General features: G+C 33.7%; 1 protein-coding gene across 47 annotated transcripts in view; it reads right to left on the reverse strand.

Moving 5' to 3' along the window:
• The window catches only part of RIMS1 (regulating synaptic membrane exocytosis 1), a 567,640-nt gene that overhangs the window by 156,033 nt on the left and 391,331 nt on the right, over positions 1 to 20,276 (reverse strand). For 14 of the 47 annotated variants that reach the window (XM_037842314.1, XM_037842330.1, XM_037842321.1 and 11 more), the window contains 4 exons: positions 17,147 to 17,218; positions 10,990 to 11,172; positions 9,804 to 9,916; positions 5,851 to 5,880 (listed from right to left, as the gene is read on the reverse strand). In XM_037842314.1, the coding sequence (XP_037698242.1) occupies positions 5,851 to 5,880; positions 9,804 to 9,916; positions 10,990 to 11,172; positions 17,147 to 17,218 (398 nt within the window). Of the gene's footprint in view, positions 1 to 1,821; positions 1,910 to 5,850; positions 5,881 to 9,803; positions 9,917 to 10,989; positions 11,173 to 17,146; positions 17,219 to 20,276 lie in introns of those variants that run through there. The other 33 variants (XM_037842358.1, XM_037842347.1, XM_037842355.1 and 30 more) reach the window with 7 other exon arrangements.

Genomic DNA, 20,276 nt, shown 5'->3' on the forward strand with positions numbered 1-20,276 from the left:
TAGGTGGTATAGGCAATTTGTATCTATAATCACTCAAATACCATTGCATTCAAAACCATAAGACCACTTCTTGTTTAGCAAGATTATTTTCATTGAACTACCTAAAACAAAGCCCAGAATTTCCAACCCCAGTCATCACTTCTCAGTGTCAAAATTGCCAGGCCCCAGAGTAGCACTGAAAATACCAGTAATTGAGAGATAAAAAAAATCAGACTCAGTGAAAGAGTGTCTCTTTGCTTCGTCCTTTTTTCATTACACAGAGTTAAACAGTTTTTTAAAGGGTATTCAGATTTAGAGAAGGAGCACTGTGTTATTCACGAGGCACTCCCTGGAATACAATGTTCAATGGCATGTAATTAAGGCTTCAGTGGAAGATAAAAGCAATCGCTGAGGGTCATGTTGTTCAATCCCAAGTGATCTCTAATATATTTATTCATAATTCCTCACTATTCCAGTAACAATAATGGAAACAGATTCTATCTTGACAGGCTAGATGTGGCATAACGAAATACTGTCTTTGCTAAATTCAAAGTCAATTTATTTTGAGATCCTTTCCACATTTTACAATAATTGGAGGGCATATAGAATAAAGAGTAACAGTACATAATCTCATGGTTAGACACCAGCCTGCCTTCTTTTTTCTTTGTGCTTTTCCTACAAAGTTCAGGAAGGAAAGGGTAATGATGTTCTCCATCAATTGGGAATAGCTTGTAAATTGAGACTTGGTTGACAGAAGTATAAAATATTTTGAAATTTTTAAGAGACTACAATAATATTACAAATAAACACATGAATAAGAAGAATGAGAAAAGAGGTGTGAACATCGTAACTTCTGATTTGTTCTAGTTGGGCTGCTTCACTGTCTATGTCTTGAAATTTAAAGAGAAAGCTAGAAATACAGCAATATGTATGGATTTGTGGCAATAAATGAAATGGATAAGTGATACCTTTACTAATGAAGCTCCAAATATTTATGAGTAAGTATTCATAAATATTCAAAGTAAGTGTTCAGGAGGAGCAATACCCAGGAAAATTAAGAAACCTGCCCCTTTGAAATCTTAACATATAACAACAGGAGAAGGATCACCTGGCCTGTGCATCTAATAAATAATAATGCAGATAAAATTGAAATCCTTGGCAATTTACTGACAGTTAAAATAATGCTGATTCTGAAAAATAAACATATTAGTTTACATACTTTAGCAAATCACTATATAATTTGTTCCCATGTGTTCCACAACTATAGTATACTCTTAAAATAAGTGCACCAAAATTATCTATACAATAGCAAGAAATCATTAAAATTAACTTTTCACTTTTTTATATGAACTATACCTAATTAAGGTTAATGCTTAAAATTTCCAGAAAACTATATTTTGCATAACTTAGCATTCAAACTCTTCTTGCCGACATTTAAAAAAGTAAAATATAGGTAATTTATTTGAGAATTTATTACAGAAACCTTGCATAGTTAATACAGTTGAGTAGAGACAATCCTTTTATAGAACCAATGATCTGGTTATAGTAATTATATGTTTTGTCAGTGAAATATGAACAAAAATCAAAAATATACTATTTATTCTTTGTTCCTTTAGAAATTATTTATTAAATCACTTGAACTCTAATTGCCTCATTTCTCCATGTGTGTAAATTGCACATTTTTTATGACAAAGAAAAGTCATACTTGCAGGAAAGACAGTATAATGTGTTTCGTAATGATTCAAAATTGCTTCTAGAAGCCAAAATGTTACTGCACTTAAGAAATACTATCTAAACGCACATAAATTAGAAATTTATTATGACAATAACATTTTTTCTCACCTTGAAGTCATTAAATTTCTGGTTCAGTTTTGATCTTCTTATATCATTATTTCGATGCCCCCAAACTACATTCATGGGCTCTTTAAAACTGTCCAAGAAATGTAGCAGAGAGGGAAAAATTGGCTTATTTTTTGAATGAATACTTTAAAATATGCCTATAAAGCATTTGTGAAGCCTAAAATGATATGGTCTGTCAGCTTTCAACATAAAAGAAGGAAGTAAAAAGTAAGTGAAACAGTTCCCCAGTTAACTTTTCAAGTCTGAAGATGAGTCATCTTTATTAAAATACACCGGTTGACGTTTTTTCAAGTTGCAAGGTAATTTGAGAGACAAGTCAGGTATTAGAAGATTTAACTGAGTGGTGAAAATTTGGGTGATCAGGAGGTAGAATGCCTAAGTGGGCCTCTCCAAGATCCTGGTGTCATTGTGGGTGTTACATGGCAAAGTAGACAGAATACGGGCTATGGAATCAAAACTGGTTCTGCCATGCAGTTTTTTTTTTCCACTTTAGGCATACTTCTTGACCTCTTTGATTCTATTTCTATAAAACAGGAGTAATAATACTTCTTGCAGTTGTACACATGTTGTTACTAAATTATGTGACAATGTATGCACGGTAGGTACTCAATAAATGCTGTATAAATGCTGTTTCACTGAAGTGGTTAAGAACAAGGTCTTGAAGGGAAGTAGGTGTTTAATTCCCTGATAGAATGACTGTTAAGGAGGAGCCAAGTTTTTAACCTTTCTAAGCTTTCATTTTCTTGGTTGGGAAATAAGGGTAGAATAACTATGTCTCAGGTTGTTATGAATATATAATGAGACGGTATATAACTGTTAGTCACTGACATATAGTAAGTGCTTAATAAACTGTATCTACTACTAATAATGCTAATGGTATTTTATATCTCCCTTTATGTGGCTTTACAAATATATGCTGGAAAGCTAATAGGCTGTTCCCCTACAGTTAGGGTGGCCATTGTTCCAGTGTGCCTGGGACTGTCCTGGTTTTAGCATCAAAAGTGTTGCATCTTGGGAAACCTCTCAGTCTCCAGAAATCTGGGACCATTGGTCATCCTACAAGTCACCAAATCAAACCCTGACTAAGGAGAGCTTTAACAATTACTGTCAGATAAGAATAATGTGTCCCAGTCCTCATCTACCCAGGAGCACTCACTCATGCTAACTTGAATTCTGCAATATGACAGATGTCAGAAAACAGGGACTTAATCTCACTGAAGTAGGGTTTCTAGGCTAACAAAACTTTTCCTTTCTTTTGGGGTATGTGCACCTAAAATTTGACTTTCAAGACATTTCTTGAACCTGCTTCTATCCTTTCTTGGGTTTTTGAACTTTTGATGGCTGAGCCGCCTGCTCTGAAATCTCTGTGAAAAGATACAGCATCCTTTACTGTTTTGTGACTTGCAAGATGCATTTCAGCATGCACCTCTTCGGTTGTTTTTGGTTATGTGGTCCATTCTATGAAACATCTTCATGTCCTGTCTATGAGGAAGACTTGGCAGGGTGATGACACCTCACGGCCAGGACCTACTGACCCTCTAAAAATGTTACAATCTAATATGCTTCATAGTAAGATCTGAAATGAAATAAACGTAAATACTTCATAGAGACTTCAGGTTTTACTACTTACAGATTTTGTGTTTTTTTAATTAGCTAATTATAATCTTTTATTAGTAATAATATTTATGGAAATTTTCTCAATGGAGATTATCTCTTTATTTTAGATTAATGGATTATATATAATATATGGAAAAGCTCTAAATTCAATTGCTTTTATCACACTAAAATTTATCTTGACAATCCAGCTAAATTCTGAATCTTCTAACAAATACTTTGGCCATTTTTATACTGCTGAATCTAAAGTATGTGTTTCTGATACCTGAATTTCAAAAGCAGGATGGTCAGAAATATATGCAAAGTCTAAGGAACAAAAACTCTTGGTATCATTGAATAATATTTTATTATATTAATATGTATTTAATGCCTAATATGTCAGACACTATACCACCATATGTATATTATGTGCCTTGATATAACATATGTTTTAAATCCAAACTAAAGTAACTTATTATTATTACACCCCATTTCATTTTGTAATACTGAAGTACATGCCATATACCCTAATATATTAAGACTCATGGATAATATACTTTGGATTTGTGTTAAAATGGAATATACCCCAAAGAATAAGTGGAAAGAGATCAAAAGTAAGAAGACCTAGGCTTGTAGTCTACTAATCACAAGTGTGGTATGTATGGGAAAATCTCTTAATCTCTCTAAACCTGAGGTTCCTCATTCATAAAATAGGGATGTTGCTACTCTAGGGACTGTGAGAATAACTATGTGCAACAAATTAATTAAATCATTAATCTAAATTCAAATATTGAGTAAATATACTTTTATTAAACTGTTCAGCATAATATATATTTTTTCAACTTTTATGGTATTACTACATCAAGTTAAAAACTCATGCTAAAACATTTAATTATCAGGTCAACAGAAACACTCAATAGGAAATGGTGCGGGCAGCACATAAGAGTGGGATGAGACCTGTACTACTGGAACCTAAGTGCAGACCAAAAAGAAAGTGTGATCCATAGACACTAAGATGGGAGGCCAACAAGTGCCAATGTAGCAGACTGAATGGTTTGTCTTTCCTAGTTCTCTCAGAAATATAGAATTAGTGAATATCACTACAAATATTGAGGCTGAGAGGAGTAATGATTTAGGCAGCAACTTCCTAAATGCACGACTACAATTCAAGAAAGTTGCTGTTTACTACAGCTGGATATTCCCCTGAACAGAAGGTAAGAATTAAACCCTTTATCTGAGAGAGCAGATATGTTAACAAATAAACTAAAATAAACAAAGAATGTTATTATTTTCCAGAAAGAATTGTTTTCTAGTTGTCAATTTAGAGAAATAAATTTTGAAGCCAAAATATTCTTAATTTTAATGTACTCTTTTCTTGTTGGATGCAAACAGGTCATAATAGGAAAGAATTAAAAATAAACATGGATGTTTCACAAACATTGGGGACTGACGGCTTGATGTGCTGAGCCCCGTCTTGGGGCTGGCCCCTATGAAGCTTGTTACTGCAAGAAGAGGCTAAACCTGCTTATAACTGTGCCTAAGAGTCTCCCCTTGAGTGCCTCTTTGCTGCTCAGATGTGGCCTTCTCTCTCTAACTAAGCCACCTTGGCAGATAATCTCGCTGCCCTCCCCCCATGTGGGACCTGACTCCCAGGGGTGTAAATCTCCCTGGTGACGCAGGATATGACTCCTGGGGATGAATCTGGATCTGGGATTGAGAACATCTTGACCAAAAGGGGGATGTGAAATGAAATGAAATAAAGCTTCAGTGACTGAGAGATTTCAAATGGAGTCAAGAGGTCACTCTGATGTACATTCTTATACACTATATAGATAACACTTTTTAGGTTTTAATATATTGGAATAACTAGAAGTATATACCTGAAACTACCAAACTCCAACCCAGTAGTGCTGACTCTTGAAGACGATTATATAACAATGTACCTTACAAGGTGTGACAGTGTGATTGTGAAAACACTGTGGATCGTACTCCCTTTATCCACTGTATGGATGGATGAGTAGAAAAATGGGGACAAAACTTAAATGAAAAATAGGGTGGGATGGGGCGTGTGTGTGATTTAAGTGTTCTTTTTTATTTTTATTTTTTATTCTTATTCTGATTCTTTCTGGTCTAAGGAAAATGTTCAAAAATAGATTGGGGTGATGAATGCACAGCTACATGATGGTACTGTGAACAGCTGATTGTACACCATGGATGACTGTATGGTATGTGAATATATCTCAATAAAATTGAATTTAAAATACATTAAATAAATAAATAAATAACCTAAAAATCATTCAGAGAAATAAGTACCTATTAAATAATTTTGCTAATTATTTCAATAAATATATATTTAAATGCTTACAGAACAGAAAAGTAACAATATTAAATGGTTTAAAAAGTTACATTAATATTTACCTTTTGTGGAAGAGTTATATTTTTCTTGTTCTTCAATGAATTAAATGCACATAATGATGGAAACAAAAGAAAGAAATCAGCAAATTTAGAGTTAGACATGTAAATGTGAATTAAGACAATGGCATGAACAATAAAAACGCTTAACATATAAATGTGACATAAATTTCAATGAAAAACCATGAGGAAGTCTAAAATATGGTACTAAATTAATCAAAGAAAGAATGACTATAATAATTGAAATACGTAAAATAAAAACAGAAACACTGGTAAATTAATATGTTTGGCATTTGAAAAGCATATTCATGGCATTTTTTTCTTGCTTTTCAAGAATTACGTAATAGTTCAGCACTAATTTTACTAAAAGATTTTAATTTAAATCCATTGTGAGTCTTCATGATAAATGTATTTCAAAGCATATTTAATTTTCAAAATTAAGATTTTCATTTCATACATGATAGAATTTCAGATAATTTGAAATTTCATATATTAAATACAAAAAATAAATTACATTTTTTTTTACTAAATAGTAGGCATTTTCTTTAACTGTGGAAAATGTAACACTTTCCATTAACAAAAAATATATTCTAGTTTAAGTAATCCATTTTTCTTCCTCAAGTTAATTATATTACACTATCCCCAAGTGAAATTTCCTTTCTTTAAAGACTGTAGTTCTTAGACATTTCGTAAAGCTTTAGATCCACCTCCTTGCAGTGTATTATTTACTGAAAAATAATGGCCTATCTAGATATTTCTGAAGTGGAATACCATTAGAGTTTTAGGTACAAATGTAATACCGGAACACATGAAACATAACTGACATACCACCAAGTGTTACTTTATGAATGATCTTTAAATATTTCTTCAGAAGACATTCAGCTGAGCATAAAATGACAGCACTTGGCTGGTTTTAGAAAACCACACAAATTTTCATACAACCAATTATGTTCCTTTCAGCCTCACTCTACACAAGGGCTACATTGGAATACAATGTTGGAATACCACCAGAGAAATTTCTTCAAACTCTTTGATCTTATTATCACACACCATTAGAGTTACATAAAAAGTAAGGCTACTTGCTCAGCTACTTTATCTGAAATTCTGTATTGTAATCACCTCTTTTCTTTTCCCTTAAATATACTTTAGCATATAGCATAGAATAATAGGGCAACATTACTAATTTTTAAAAGAAACTTAAAAATAGTTTTTGAAAAACTAAGTAGACATGTCTTTGCAAGTGACATGTTAGCCTTTAAAATAAGGTATTGCTTTAACGGTGCAAAGAAGGAGTGGTAAATCTGAATTAAAAGGAAAAAAAAACTCATCTGTTAAACAATCTACTCATCCCAATATACATCCTAAAAACAATAATGTAATTAATTATATACTGAAATTGTGTACGAAAATCATTTTTATACGTCTATCACGCAGCTGTATCACTATTCAGGAATCTAAACCATTTGAAATATTTGCTCTTACCAATCAATTGCTTATCTTTTAAAAAGAAAACCACTTTTTGTTAAAAATAAAAACAAACATACAAAAAAGAAGAGAAGGAAAGGAGGGAAGAAGGAAAGAAGTAAAGTGCTGTAGAGCTTAATTAACTGCAAATAAATCAGTCAGCATCAATCTTCGTATGAAACAGTAATAAGTCTAAGGAATAATAGCAAAATATAACAAAACAAAACAAAAACCTACCCAACAGCCACAAAAAGAACAGCAATGAAATGATCTTAAATAGAATGTGCTAAATCCTGACAGCTCATGAATCAAAATATAAATTTACTTTTAAAAACATATTTTAGCTCAAAGTTATCATGTGAACTACTTAGCTTGAACTAGATCCATAAGATGATGGCAGATAGTATCATTTACCAAAAGTTCCAAAGCACAACATAATATCATAAAGTGAACCACATCTGTTTTAATTATAGAAGAACACCTAGATACAATAATACAGGTTTACTGTCATATTTTAAATATTATATTTATATGACTCTTGAGATCATATATTTCAGGAACCTCAAATAACCAAGTATTTGCTAGTATATTTATATTAAATATCAAAATAACACCATCAGTTTCATCCTCAGTCATTCCCTTCTTCCCACCTGAATTCAATCCTTAAAAATTGATGATTTCTCTGAAAGAAACTGTGAATACAAATATCATAAACAGTGACATTGATATTTACAAGAAAATACGATCTTTTTTAACCAAAATCTAACATATAATACAATTGATTTCATAGAAGCAATTGTTATTTCTACAGAAATAATATGACTATAATCTCACTACATAAGGGCTGTATGCAGTGCCCTTATAAGTTTTTAAACCTGAAGCATGGTTTATTGCAAATAGAGGAAATGCAAAGAATTTTAGGAACAAATACCTTTTTGGATATCAATCTTTAGCAAAATATGGCCAGTAACCATGAGTTTGTAGCTAAACTCTGCAGGCCTTTTTAAGTTGTGCAACAGGAGTTCATGAATGGATTTTTTAACATCAACTTTTATATTTTTAAAATAAGTAAAATTTAAAGTAATTTCATCTGGGATATTGCTAATTAGAGCCTTAATAACATTAATTATGAATAATGTTCTCATAATATTCCCAGGAAAGAGAAGAGAAAGTTTGTTAAACAAGTGAATTGATCATTTAAATGAATAAAGTGGTAATTTAGAAAAGAAAGTCAGAGTTTCACAAAGCATCAGATTTTTCTCATTAACTAAAAGAACGCCCTACAGCAATCCCGAAAATTAAAGTACGATGTATCAATGGGATGTATGGGTTTTTGAAAACACAAATCTAAAGTTCACTCTAGCAGTATTTCTCTATTGATAATTGATACCTCTTAAAGCCTATACTAATTTTTCTAATATAATCAAGTATTCTATATCAGAATCTATGCCACATCAGTCTTTGAAACAATGTATTTATCTTTGTACATTGTGAGTTTAGCAAAGAACTTCAATTAAGTGAGTAAAACATATACCCAGCACCCTCAATATAGAATGGAAATACAAATTTTATATTAGCAACAATTGACACTGTTGAAAAAAATATTCAAAATGTTAAATTCAGCTGTTTCTCAGGGATAACGATTTACCAAGAACTGTTTTAATATATCTAAGACCACTTCATTTATACTACTCCAAATTAGAATTATATACCAGTAAATTAGTAAATTGCATCGCAAATCTCTGACAAGAAATGTGTGATAACAAATAGTGATAACAAATCATTTCACCTATTGAGAAATGGGATAGCACCTTGGATCATATGAAGAAAACAGTCTATTTTAACTCAGTTTTCAATCATCTTGACTATGTATTCAGCGAATTTAGTTTCCATAATCAACACTGCATGTACACACCACACACACACACACACACACACACACACACTCATTAGGAAAATAAAATGCAACCTTCTGCTTAAAATAAGAGAAACTAAAGTAACTTGAACGGTTGAAAGGACAGGAAAATGTTCTAAGTCATTTTTTCATCATCAAACTTATATAAAAAGTACAGGGATACTGCAAGCTAAAAAACAAAAAACACCAGTAAAGACTTTATTATGATCAAGGGTTTAATTTTAAAAGGTTTTAAAAATAAGGTAAAATGTCTCATTTTAACACAAAAAATACCATATTGTACTGAGGTTTCAATTTATATATTCTTCCTTGGTCCCTTTGAACAAAGGTATTTTTTGGTCTCAATCAGTTGTATTAACTGACCACCGAAAATTCACTCATTCACTCACTCAGCAAAAACTGAGCATATGCCACAAACCACTACAGCTAGATGCTGGGGAAAATTTTCTAAGAAACTTACATTCATAGGATAAAGTACACTACATATAACCAAACTACCATTCATTTAATAAAAGGTGTATAAAAAGAGGAGGTTTTCAAACCCAAGATTTTTGGACAATGGTCTCCCTTTATCGGATACCTTGTTCTATACTGCCACTTCTCACTGGCACTTGTGGGAGCTGTCTTCCCCTGCGACTGCTGAAGGATGTGTCTGCTGGAGGAGACTGGGTTGGACTTCTCTGTCGGTGCATTCTGCAGGCAAAAAACAAAGTGGGGGGAGGGGAATGAAATAATGAAATTCCAACATGGCCTGAAAAAAAACTTTTTCCTTCCTATTACTATTGTAACAGACATAAAACCTCCCAGTGGGCCTTTGGAAGCAAAATCAAATACTTTCTACTTATGTGAAAAAGGAGGATTTAAAAAGAGGCTAAAAGAGGCAGGGTAATGCCTGTCACACACAGATCTGCACAATGAATTCCTGAATGAACGGAATTGGATTCACTTCTTTTCATTATGTTTCTTTGAAGTTGTGCTTTCCGAAAGGTTATTCATTCTTGGTAGTGCTAGACCAATGTATTTAATTACAGTCTCTGGATCTTAATGGTATGAATAAATTAGTGAAAAGAGACTGTTGCATAAATTGCTATTAAGTAGACATATACTCTAGAATTATTTATAACCAGTAAGAATAATTCTAGCAGCAGACTTATAAATTTCCAATCACATACAGTTTATTTTTAAACAGAAAAATCTTGAATAATATTTCAAAAAATAACCTTAATAAATGCTACAAAACCTACGGTTGCAAAGATCAAAATTACAAATGAAAATTTGAGTAGCATGCAGATGCATTACTACTGCAAAGGATTAAGCTGACCTCCATCTGCTGGCATTCCAACTTTTTTTTTTTTTAACTAAAGAACTCTAAAATACTCCAATATTTTGCTGAACACATATGAATGTTTATTTTCTTTTCACATTCTTCTTACACCTTGAAGCAAATAGTTTTAATTTCAGGTAACTTCTTACAAAAAGTTCACATAATTAAAAAAGTGTGTATGAATATGCCACAAACAGATGGAAGGACATACACAGCCAAATTTATTTTTTCAATGGTAGCTAATTGGCAGGAACTATAGAATACTACTAGCACAGTGAAAATAGATGCAATAGAAGATGTGGGAGAGTTTAAGTGTCACAAAGAAAGGATTAAAAACTATGGTGTCATAATGAGTGAAAGCATCAAGTGCTCAGGAAGGTACAACACCACACCAACACCTGGAGGCAGGACATGGATGCTGGGCTGGACATTGAATAGCGACCTTGTCAGAAGCGGAGAAGGTGGCGCCGACCCTCCAGGGGCAAGGTGGTGCATAGAACACAGAGTTCTGACACTAGAGTGCTCACTCGACCTCGAGCGAGCGGGATGTTTCCCCCTAATGACTGGCTGATCAGTCGCTCTTGGGGCTGCGTGTCCCCTTCTAGAAAGACATGGTGGGAGAACCCTAAAACATTAGGGTCAAAAAAGATCTTCAGTCAGCAGGTTCACGTTAACTTTGATACCACATTTGTCCTAGGAAAACCTGGTTACTCGTATAAGACAGTGATTTTAAAAACCAGAAGAAAACCCATCACACAATTACTAAAATGGAATTCAAATCAAACTGATAAATTATTATTGCAATTGTTCATGCCATGCTTTTTAAAGGGAAAATCTACATTCCCCTAAGGTAGTAGTAAACCTCTTCTAAGATCTGCAGGGCAGAGACTTCTGTTTCTTGTTTTTTTTTTTTTTTTTTACTAAGCTGTATTCAATGCCTATAACAAAGCTGCATAGAGATTAAGAGCTCAAAAAGAAATAGTGATTAGATGAGTGAATATAATTAGAATCATGAATACAGGGATATTTTAAGCATTTGCTTTCAAGAAAAAATAATGCCTGTAGAACTCCTGTATATTTTCACAATGTTCATAATTTTACTTTTCAATAATCAAACAGATCGCAAAGGACATCTTTTGAGGTTAATTTAAGCAAACTAAAGTATTAAAATAATAGAAGATGAAGAATGCTTCATTATACAGAACTGATAAAATGGAAATGGCTGATCTATGGATAAAAACAAGTTCTCTCACATAAAAAATATCTGAAAAAATATTTGTTCTTATATTGACTGTTACTGTAATACAGTGTTCAAAATGATCATGAAAACAACTCTGAATAAACAATTAAGAATCAAAAATGATGTTTGTACATATAATTATGCTTAAAACAGACACATATTTTTCCCCATCATTTTCATTATTTATTCTAAATAAAACACATTTAAAATACCTACTATGTATTTTTTTTTTTTACAGTGGAAGCAATGTAATAACACCTCATCCTTTTTTAAAGCAAGGTTGTAAAATTTACTTATTATGTCACTAAAAGTGTGTGAGGGTGAGGATTACATATTAATGACCAAAAGTATATTAATTATTGAGTGCTTTATTCAATTTTTGTTCAGACTGACTATATTCCTTTTCTTTTAGGTAAAATGATTTTCAGTTATAGTTATTTTGATTCAGGGTACTCCTCATTTTCAGAACAATAAAATAGGAAAAGTCAGGTTTCAGAAAACAAAAAGGTACAATTTAGGTCTTTAATACATGTGCATTTTATTTTATTGAGCTATGGATTAATGTTTTATAACACCCTAATAGAGACTCTGAAACCCTGAATGTCATCTCAACTTCTGAATTAAAAGAAAAAAGAACCAACAATATCCTACATATTGAAAACTGTTCAATAATTCTGTATTGATTTTTCACAATAACCCAACTAAGCATACATATACTTCATAGAATTAATTATTATGGGAAGGATTGCATGATCAATTCCTTTACAATGATAAGTGTTTTTACCTATTACTCATGAAAAGCCATTATCATGAACATAAACTTTAAGCAATCCTTGTTCAAAATACACTTTCTAAATGTAGTTTGAAAGTAAATGATAAGAGTTTTTACCCCGGAACTGAGAAATTTCATAGATCTTGAAATTTCACTAAAATCTTGCTTTGTTCCTCAATGCAATTCACAAGCACTAAAAGGACTACTAACTGATACTTGAAATGTGAATAATTTAGGTGCAACTTATAAGGTATACCTAAACTAAATGGCAAAAGTATAAAAAGCAATTCCAGGGACAAATAAATGGCTTTCTGAGTGAATGTTACACAGCTTTTGAACATGTGAGCCTTGAGACTTGCAAAGCCTGGAAAGAACAGCCTGTAGTGTTTGAGGTAAATCATTTAGCACAAAGTCTGTTTTTTCTTTGACATGAACTACAAGTCATATAATGAAACAGTTCCTGCCACCAACCAATATATAACAAGTAAGAGAGCCCAGAACACAGGGGAAGGATAGAAAACCCCTTTCTTAAGGAAGAGAGACAAGTATGGCAGCAAGGCTGGGTTACAGAAGGGAAACTGGGGACAGTGAAAATGCAGAACTTAAAAAGAGCAAGTTTTTTGAGATGAGAAATAATGGAACTAAGGACAGTTTTTTTTTTAAACAAAAGGACAATTAATAAATTCTGAGATACAGAAGTATAAAACTGAGAGACTCCATGCTGTAGAGCCTTTATCTTTTCAACGCCAGGAGATGTGCAAAGAATGTAAGGTTGTAAGAAAGTGAGTGAGATTTAGAACAACCAGATTAGAGAAAGGGACAGGGAGTGAATGATGAATAAGTAAAATCATAGTATCAAATATTTTTTACTAAGCATCCATACTAAGCATCTATACATGCCATAGACATTGAATACATGTATGTGTATAAGTATGTGTATGTATATATGCATGTGTATGTATATATGCATGTATGTGTGTATTTTTTACACATATTTATGTGTGTGTATATATGTGAATTTTTTGGTATTCTCATAAATGTATGCATGCATTTTTATGTATTCTCACAATAGCCCTCAGAAGTAAGTGTTATTGTTCCCATTTTATAGATGTAATAATTGAGGGTCACAGAGTAACTTGCCAAAAGACAAGGAACTAACATGAAGCAGAGGTGGGATTCATACACAGGACTGTCTACCTTAATGCTTGCTCTCCTTTCTGTCTATTGAGATATGTTTTGTGTCTACATCATGACATAAAAAATGGTAATTTCACATATCTGTATGTATTAATCTTGTAACTCAAAATGTAAATATATGTCCAAGTATCAAATGACTACCTACTCTGCTATGTATATCATTTGATATTCCCAACAGTTTTATGTGGAAAGTAATATGATTATCCTAATTGTCTAAAACATAAAACATGAAGCTTCTGGAGGAAAATTCCAATTCAAGCCTAGGTATGTCTGGTATCAGTTCACTGACTCCAGTTCAAATATCTAAATATTTACCAATGAGTTCAATCCATACTTACCCCCACCTAAGACTAGTGTTTTGACTTATTAAACAAATTTCTCACCAAAATCTAAGGTCCTTTACTCAGACATTTCCATTATTGCAAACGGACTTGTAAAAAATTGCTTCTATTGCAGGTTAACAATGTTGATATGGCGTTTTAAAAATGACTTGTTAGGCAATGGACATGCACATGATATCCAAGGTCAAGTTTTCAAAACGGCTCCTCTTAACGAAATTACAAAGTAATGGCCTATTACAGGCCTGCAGAGGCTCTTTCCAAAAGCAACAGCAGAACATAAATGCATATTTAAGCAATTCTAAATAGTAATCTAGAAAAAACAACCCCCCAGTTAGGATGCAGATTGTAGCTTCCAGAAGACAAAAGTCAATAGAATGGAATGCAGAAATGTCGCTAGCAGTTTACGCTACTGAATCCACATGAGAGTGAGAAGGCAGTCTTATATTTTACTGAGGAGTTTCCAAGAGAATCCAGAATCTGAACACTGCTTCTAAATGGCCAGGTGCACACGCACACGCACACACACACACACACACACACACAAAACCAGAATTCAATTCTGACTGTCCTCTACAACTCGTCACCATTTTTTCAAAATATTTTCTTAAAAAACTATTTCTCAGAGGGCCAAATTTGTTGAGGCTGACAATGGGCATAAAAAATATGATATTTTACAGAAAATGCTGCTACAATCCAAGGTGTGACTGTGTGGTATCACTCCTTTTGGGAAGATGCTAATCCAATGGCAAAGAATCAGTGACCTTGGTTCACTCATAGTCAGATGTCAACTCAAAATATCTTCTGAAGAAATGAGAGCTAACACTAATACAGGCAAGACAGGCCTTTGCTATTTTTAGAACTAGCTACTCAACAATTCACTTGAAAACTAGGCATGTAATTTGCATACTAATTAAAAAAAAAGCTTTATTATCATCAAATAAACCTACTCTCCTAAAAAGTTAGTTTTCTTATTAAGACGTACAAGAAAAGTAAAATGTAATATGAATATGGTCCTTAAGCAGCAACTATTTGAGACTGGGAGTTAATCATATCCTTGCTATGATTACCGGAGGGAGAGAAGATTTGTTTTTATCCACAGATGATTTTCAGTGCTGCAGAGGTAGATGCCCAAATATGACTTGCCTGAAGTTAAGCACCTTCAGTTGCCTCTGGAATTATCTAATACTTTGTAAAATAGTATCCTACTGTCAAAAACCGCATTTATCAGTATATCCTAAATACTCATAACTGCACATAGTAGTCACTCAATTATCAGCTGTTAAATGAATGAAAGAAACCTGAATGAAATAAAAAAGAATTAGACTTTGACGAAACATTTCAATTATGTCAAAATAATTGAAGTCTTGTGTGGAAGACTGGGAAGGACTCCTGGAGATTGAAAGCATGCCTAAGAAATTCAAGTCATTTATAATGATAATTAAAAAAACAACAACTGCATTTAGCTGAGGTGACATTAAAGAATGTGTAAATAGAAACCATCTGTATTATTTAATTACAGGCTTTACATACATAGTTACAACTCTGTGCTTCATTTCCTCCTTAAGTCTAACTCCTTACGAGAATTTTTATTCAACACTTTTCAGAATTTCCTTGGATGCTTGTTCCACCCTAAATAAAGTTCTTTAAATATTCAGTATCTCCAAAGACCATTAGCCAGTAATAAATTTCATTTTTCCCCTCACTCATACCCCTTAAACTGTCTAGCACTTGTTCATTTTACAGATCTCATCTCAGAGGTAATTTCCTCTGGAAAACTTTCCTTGTTTGCTGCTCATGATTTCATTCTTTGTGTATAGCAAAGAATCTGGCACGTATTTGTTAATTAAATGAATCATTGAATTGTACAGATTCTATCCTGACAAAGCATATTGTGATTGTCTAGCTGGTGTCTTGCATCTACCCTTGGATCTTTCAATTTATCTTCTAACATGTTGCCAAAGTTAAATTTTGGAATTCAATATTGATAATTTGCTCCCTATTTTTAAAGCCCACTAAGGGCTCATAACTGAATAAAACAAAGTTGAAATTCTTTATCATGGCTCTCAAGATCATTCACAACATAACTTCTAATGATTTCTCCAGTTTTATTTTCAGCCCTCTCTTTCCATTCCCTGAATTCTATTCTCCATTCATCCCCAAATTATTAATTTCCCAAACTCAGTGTTCCCTCTCATTTTTCCCTCTCACAGAAACCTTACACTTCATAAACTTTTATCTAACTAGATTTAGCTCAAGTGACACCTGTTTAAGAAACTTTCTTAATCTCATTCTCACGCCACTCCTTTCTGTGTTCTCTCTGTACCTTGTGAATAACTATAATCAGAGATATAACATTTTTATGCGCTCATTCATTTACTTTTATATCTCCCTACATGTTCTCAATAATTGTTTCATAAATCAATGAATGTATGTTAGTTGTTATTTTACAGGTGTTTTTACAGCTATGTCAAAAAAATAACAATATCTTGTACTTAAAAATACTAAAAAAATAAAGAAAACCTGTGGAATTGAGGTTGAATTTCCAAAAAACTTAGCAATCCCTTATTTTTACATTCACAAATATCTTCTGCTGTAATATACAAGTGGAATCTTAGATTACCCATTTGTAGAAAAGAGATTTACAGAAAAAACATAGCATTTTTTCAGATAAATAATAGACACTCTAAATACTTGCATATTCCAGGTACTATATTCATTGGTAACATTTAAATGACCTCAGAGACAAGATAGCAATGCTCTAATATGTACAAAGGAATGATTATGATTTACTTTTCTCTAGCAATCAGAATGATTACTAAAAAAAAGATAAGAGATTTTTTTAAAAAAACCCTAAGATTTCAGGACTGCCTTCAAATTATCCTTCTCTTGTTTCTCATATGAGACTATTTCCATATAGGAGTAGACGTTTTTACACGGATGACTTTAAATATCCCGGTTTGTGTTTAAGAACTGACTGTGTAAACCAGAGTGAGGGCACCCCTGAATATGTAAAACAGAAGATGGCAGCACAGCACAACACCAAGCGTACCTTTCTGTATCAGAGGCAGTGCCTTTCCTAGTCTGTTTTTGGATGCTAGATCTTTCAGACTTTCTGGAGTGCCTGTGGAATGAAATGTTAAAGAAATATAGAATATATGATGAATAAAGCTACAATAATATTATACAATGATAGAAGCAAGAGACCAGAAAAATGGCAACTATCATATCTAAATGATTTTGTCAGTACTTTTTAAAATAAAAATAAGTAAATAAAAATCAGAATGGGTGCTGTGTGGAAGACACAAGTTGCCCAACAGGAAATATGAGAAGCTGATATTTCAATAATCTAGATAGGTATGTCTACAGCAATATTTAATATGGGCCCCTGCTGAGCAACTTTGCCTCTCCTGATGAATAAACAAATTCAATGGTAAAATGCAGGAATGGTGAACATGATGGTAATGGCTTAGGTGCTGAAAAGACCACAAAAGGATGATACGCCCTCCAGTTTTACAAGTTGAATTTGGTGTTATAAAGTTTTTTCCCCACAAAATTATGAAGAAAGGAGAAGAAAAATGCTATAGTGAAATACATTTGACAAAAGTGAAAGTGCTTTAAATCAACTATTAAATTTTTTGGTACATTACAGCAAAGTTGCTTTTGTAATCTTGTGGCACTTAAACAAATAATCACATGGCACAAATTAAAGAACTAATAAAGTTCCTGATTTGCCCTATGTTCCCAAAGTACATTTGCTCATTGAACATTTGGATCTTGAAATGCATTCTCCCACAGAAATAATATCTTATACATAGGTCTTACCTCCTCCAGGCAGCTTACATGTGCCTATTTAGCCTAAATTGTGTCCAGGTTACTACATATTTGAAAAAAATGTATATAGAAAACACGGTGGTCAAGAAACTCACACTTAAACCAACCCAGAGCAACCGTTACATTGAATGTATATTTTTATTATTGGTTTTCTACAATTTACACCTACTTTTCTTCCCTGATCTCCCTTCTTTCCAGCAATCTTAATGAGACAACTGCCTTTACTTATTAATGACACATATCCTAATTGAATATTCAGGACATGTCATGTCCGCTAGAGACACACATCAAAATTCAAAGTCTGCCTTCATAGGGTGCATTGAAGTCTTGGGCTGCTCAGCTCTCCCCATCTCTTCTGCTATTGCCAGACACTTGGTTCACACTATCTTTCTCTTCCAATCAGGTCTTCAGCCGCCTGCCACTCTAAAATCCCACTTCTGAGATGGAAAAAAAAAGAGGAGGAAACAGAAGGAGGCGGCATCTCTCACATCACTTTCCCTAAACATTTGGGGAAAAGGGTACTCAATATATTGAAGGCTAACTCTATGCCAGACAGTGTGTGGCAGTGGCTCATTTTAATGCTGATGACAATCTTTTAAGAAGGTGGCCTCTCCATTTTACGTGGGAGGGAAAAGGTTCAGGGCAAGAACAGTCAGTCAGTAAGTAGCAGAACTCGGATTAGAATGCGAGTCTGCCCAGCTCATAAACTCTTTCTACCATATAATGTCCAGTAAAGACAGTGGAGGACACCAGCACTGAGTGGAGGATATTGGTTCAAACACATGCCCCTATGGATGAACCCTTGTTCAAGAAGGAAGAAAACCATGAAATCTGGTACAGTCCTGGGAAAGTACTAACAGAGAAATATCTTTTGACATTAAGGGTCAGTTCTTATTTATTTATTGCTCCTATGGTCATGTCAGAGGGAATTGTTGGGTGAGTAGGAGAGTGGAGAAGGACATAGTACAGATGCCTGAAATCAATGAAAGACAGTTGTTGGGAAGGAAAGCTTGTTCCTGAAGCTCAGGGAAGGAGGGTGGCTACACAGCATGAGGAAATGAAGGAAGGGAAGGAGACAGGCCGAGTAAGCAGGTCTACAGTCAGGTGGTATCTGAACTCAAACGAAAAAGGAGTGTACCAGTATGGGGAATTTCTGCTTGATTCCAAAAGTGCTCAAGGACAACTGTCTGGGAGAAAAAAATGTTGCTTTCCTCATCTTTGGCAGAGTGAAGGAAAAGTGAGAGGGTTTCAGGACGAATGAAACTCATCATTAAAAGCTTTCACATATTCGTTCATTCAACAAACAATTATTGTGCATGTATACGTGCCAGGCATTGTTCTGGTCCTGGAATACGTCTGTGAACAAAGCAAACAAAGATCCCTGCCTTCAAGCAATTTACGTTTTTTTGGCAGAAGACATATAATAAATTACAAGAAAACATGTCAAACAAGTAAATTACATATTATGTTAGAAGGCAATACATGCTAATGAAAACATAAAAACACATGTGAAGGAGGGCAGTAAAGATCAGAATTGTGCAGGTGGGATGGGGTCTGGGGCAGGTACAGACTGCAATTTTAAGTAGGGTGGTCAGGAAATGAGTCATTGAGATGGTGACATTTTAACAAAGACTTAAGGTGAGGGAATTAGCCATGCATATATCTGGGAAAAGAGTCCCATGCAGAGGACACAGCAAGTTCAAAGGTCCTAAAGCAGGTTATCTGCTAGGTATGTTCAAGGAATAGTAAGGGAGTCAGTACCTTACAGGAGTTGAAAGAGCCAGGGGAAATACAAAAGGAGAGAAATCAGAGGGTTGGAGAGTGGGGTTAGGTGGGGAGAGAGATTGTGCAGAATTTGAGAGGCCTTTGTGTAAACTTTCAATCTCTGCACAATTAAAGGGTTACGAACACCATAAATTACATTCCTGCTTTTCCACCTACACCTAGTGATCTCCATTAATCTTTGTAGACAAGTGAAATGTCACTTCTTCTATGAAACTCTTAAACTCTTCCTCCTCTTTCTGTCTTGTAAAACTTAATGGATTAATACACTAGCTTATCACAGTAATTGATGATGTGATGACGGCAACAATGACGATAATGAGGATACTAACAATGTCCAACATTGGCTAAGAGCTTGCTATGTGCGAGCACGATCACTTTGCCTGCATTACCTCATCTAATCTTCTTGTCAATCCAACGAGATGGGTACTACCCTCCCTTTTCAAGAGTAAGGAGAGTCAAGCTTAAAGAGGTTAAATAATTTGCTCTAACTCATATAGTCATTAAGTGCCAAAACTAGGATACGAACTGAGAGTCCATAATCTTAAGAGCAGTGTTCACATTGC

The sequence above is a fragment of the Choloepus didactylus genome, chromosome 7 (assembly GCF_015220235.1).
Source record: "Choloepus didactylus isolate mChoDid1 chromosome 7, mChoDid1.pri, whole genome shotgun sequence".
Classification (NCBI taxonomy): domain Eukaryota; kingdom Metazoa; phylum Chordata; class Mammalia; order Pilosa; family Megalonychidae; genus Choloepus; species Choloepus didactylus.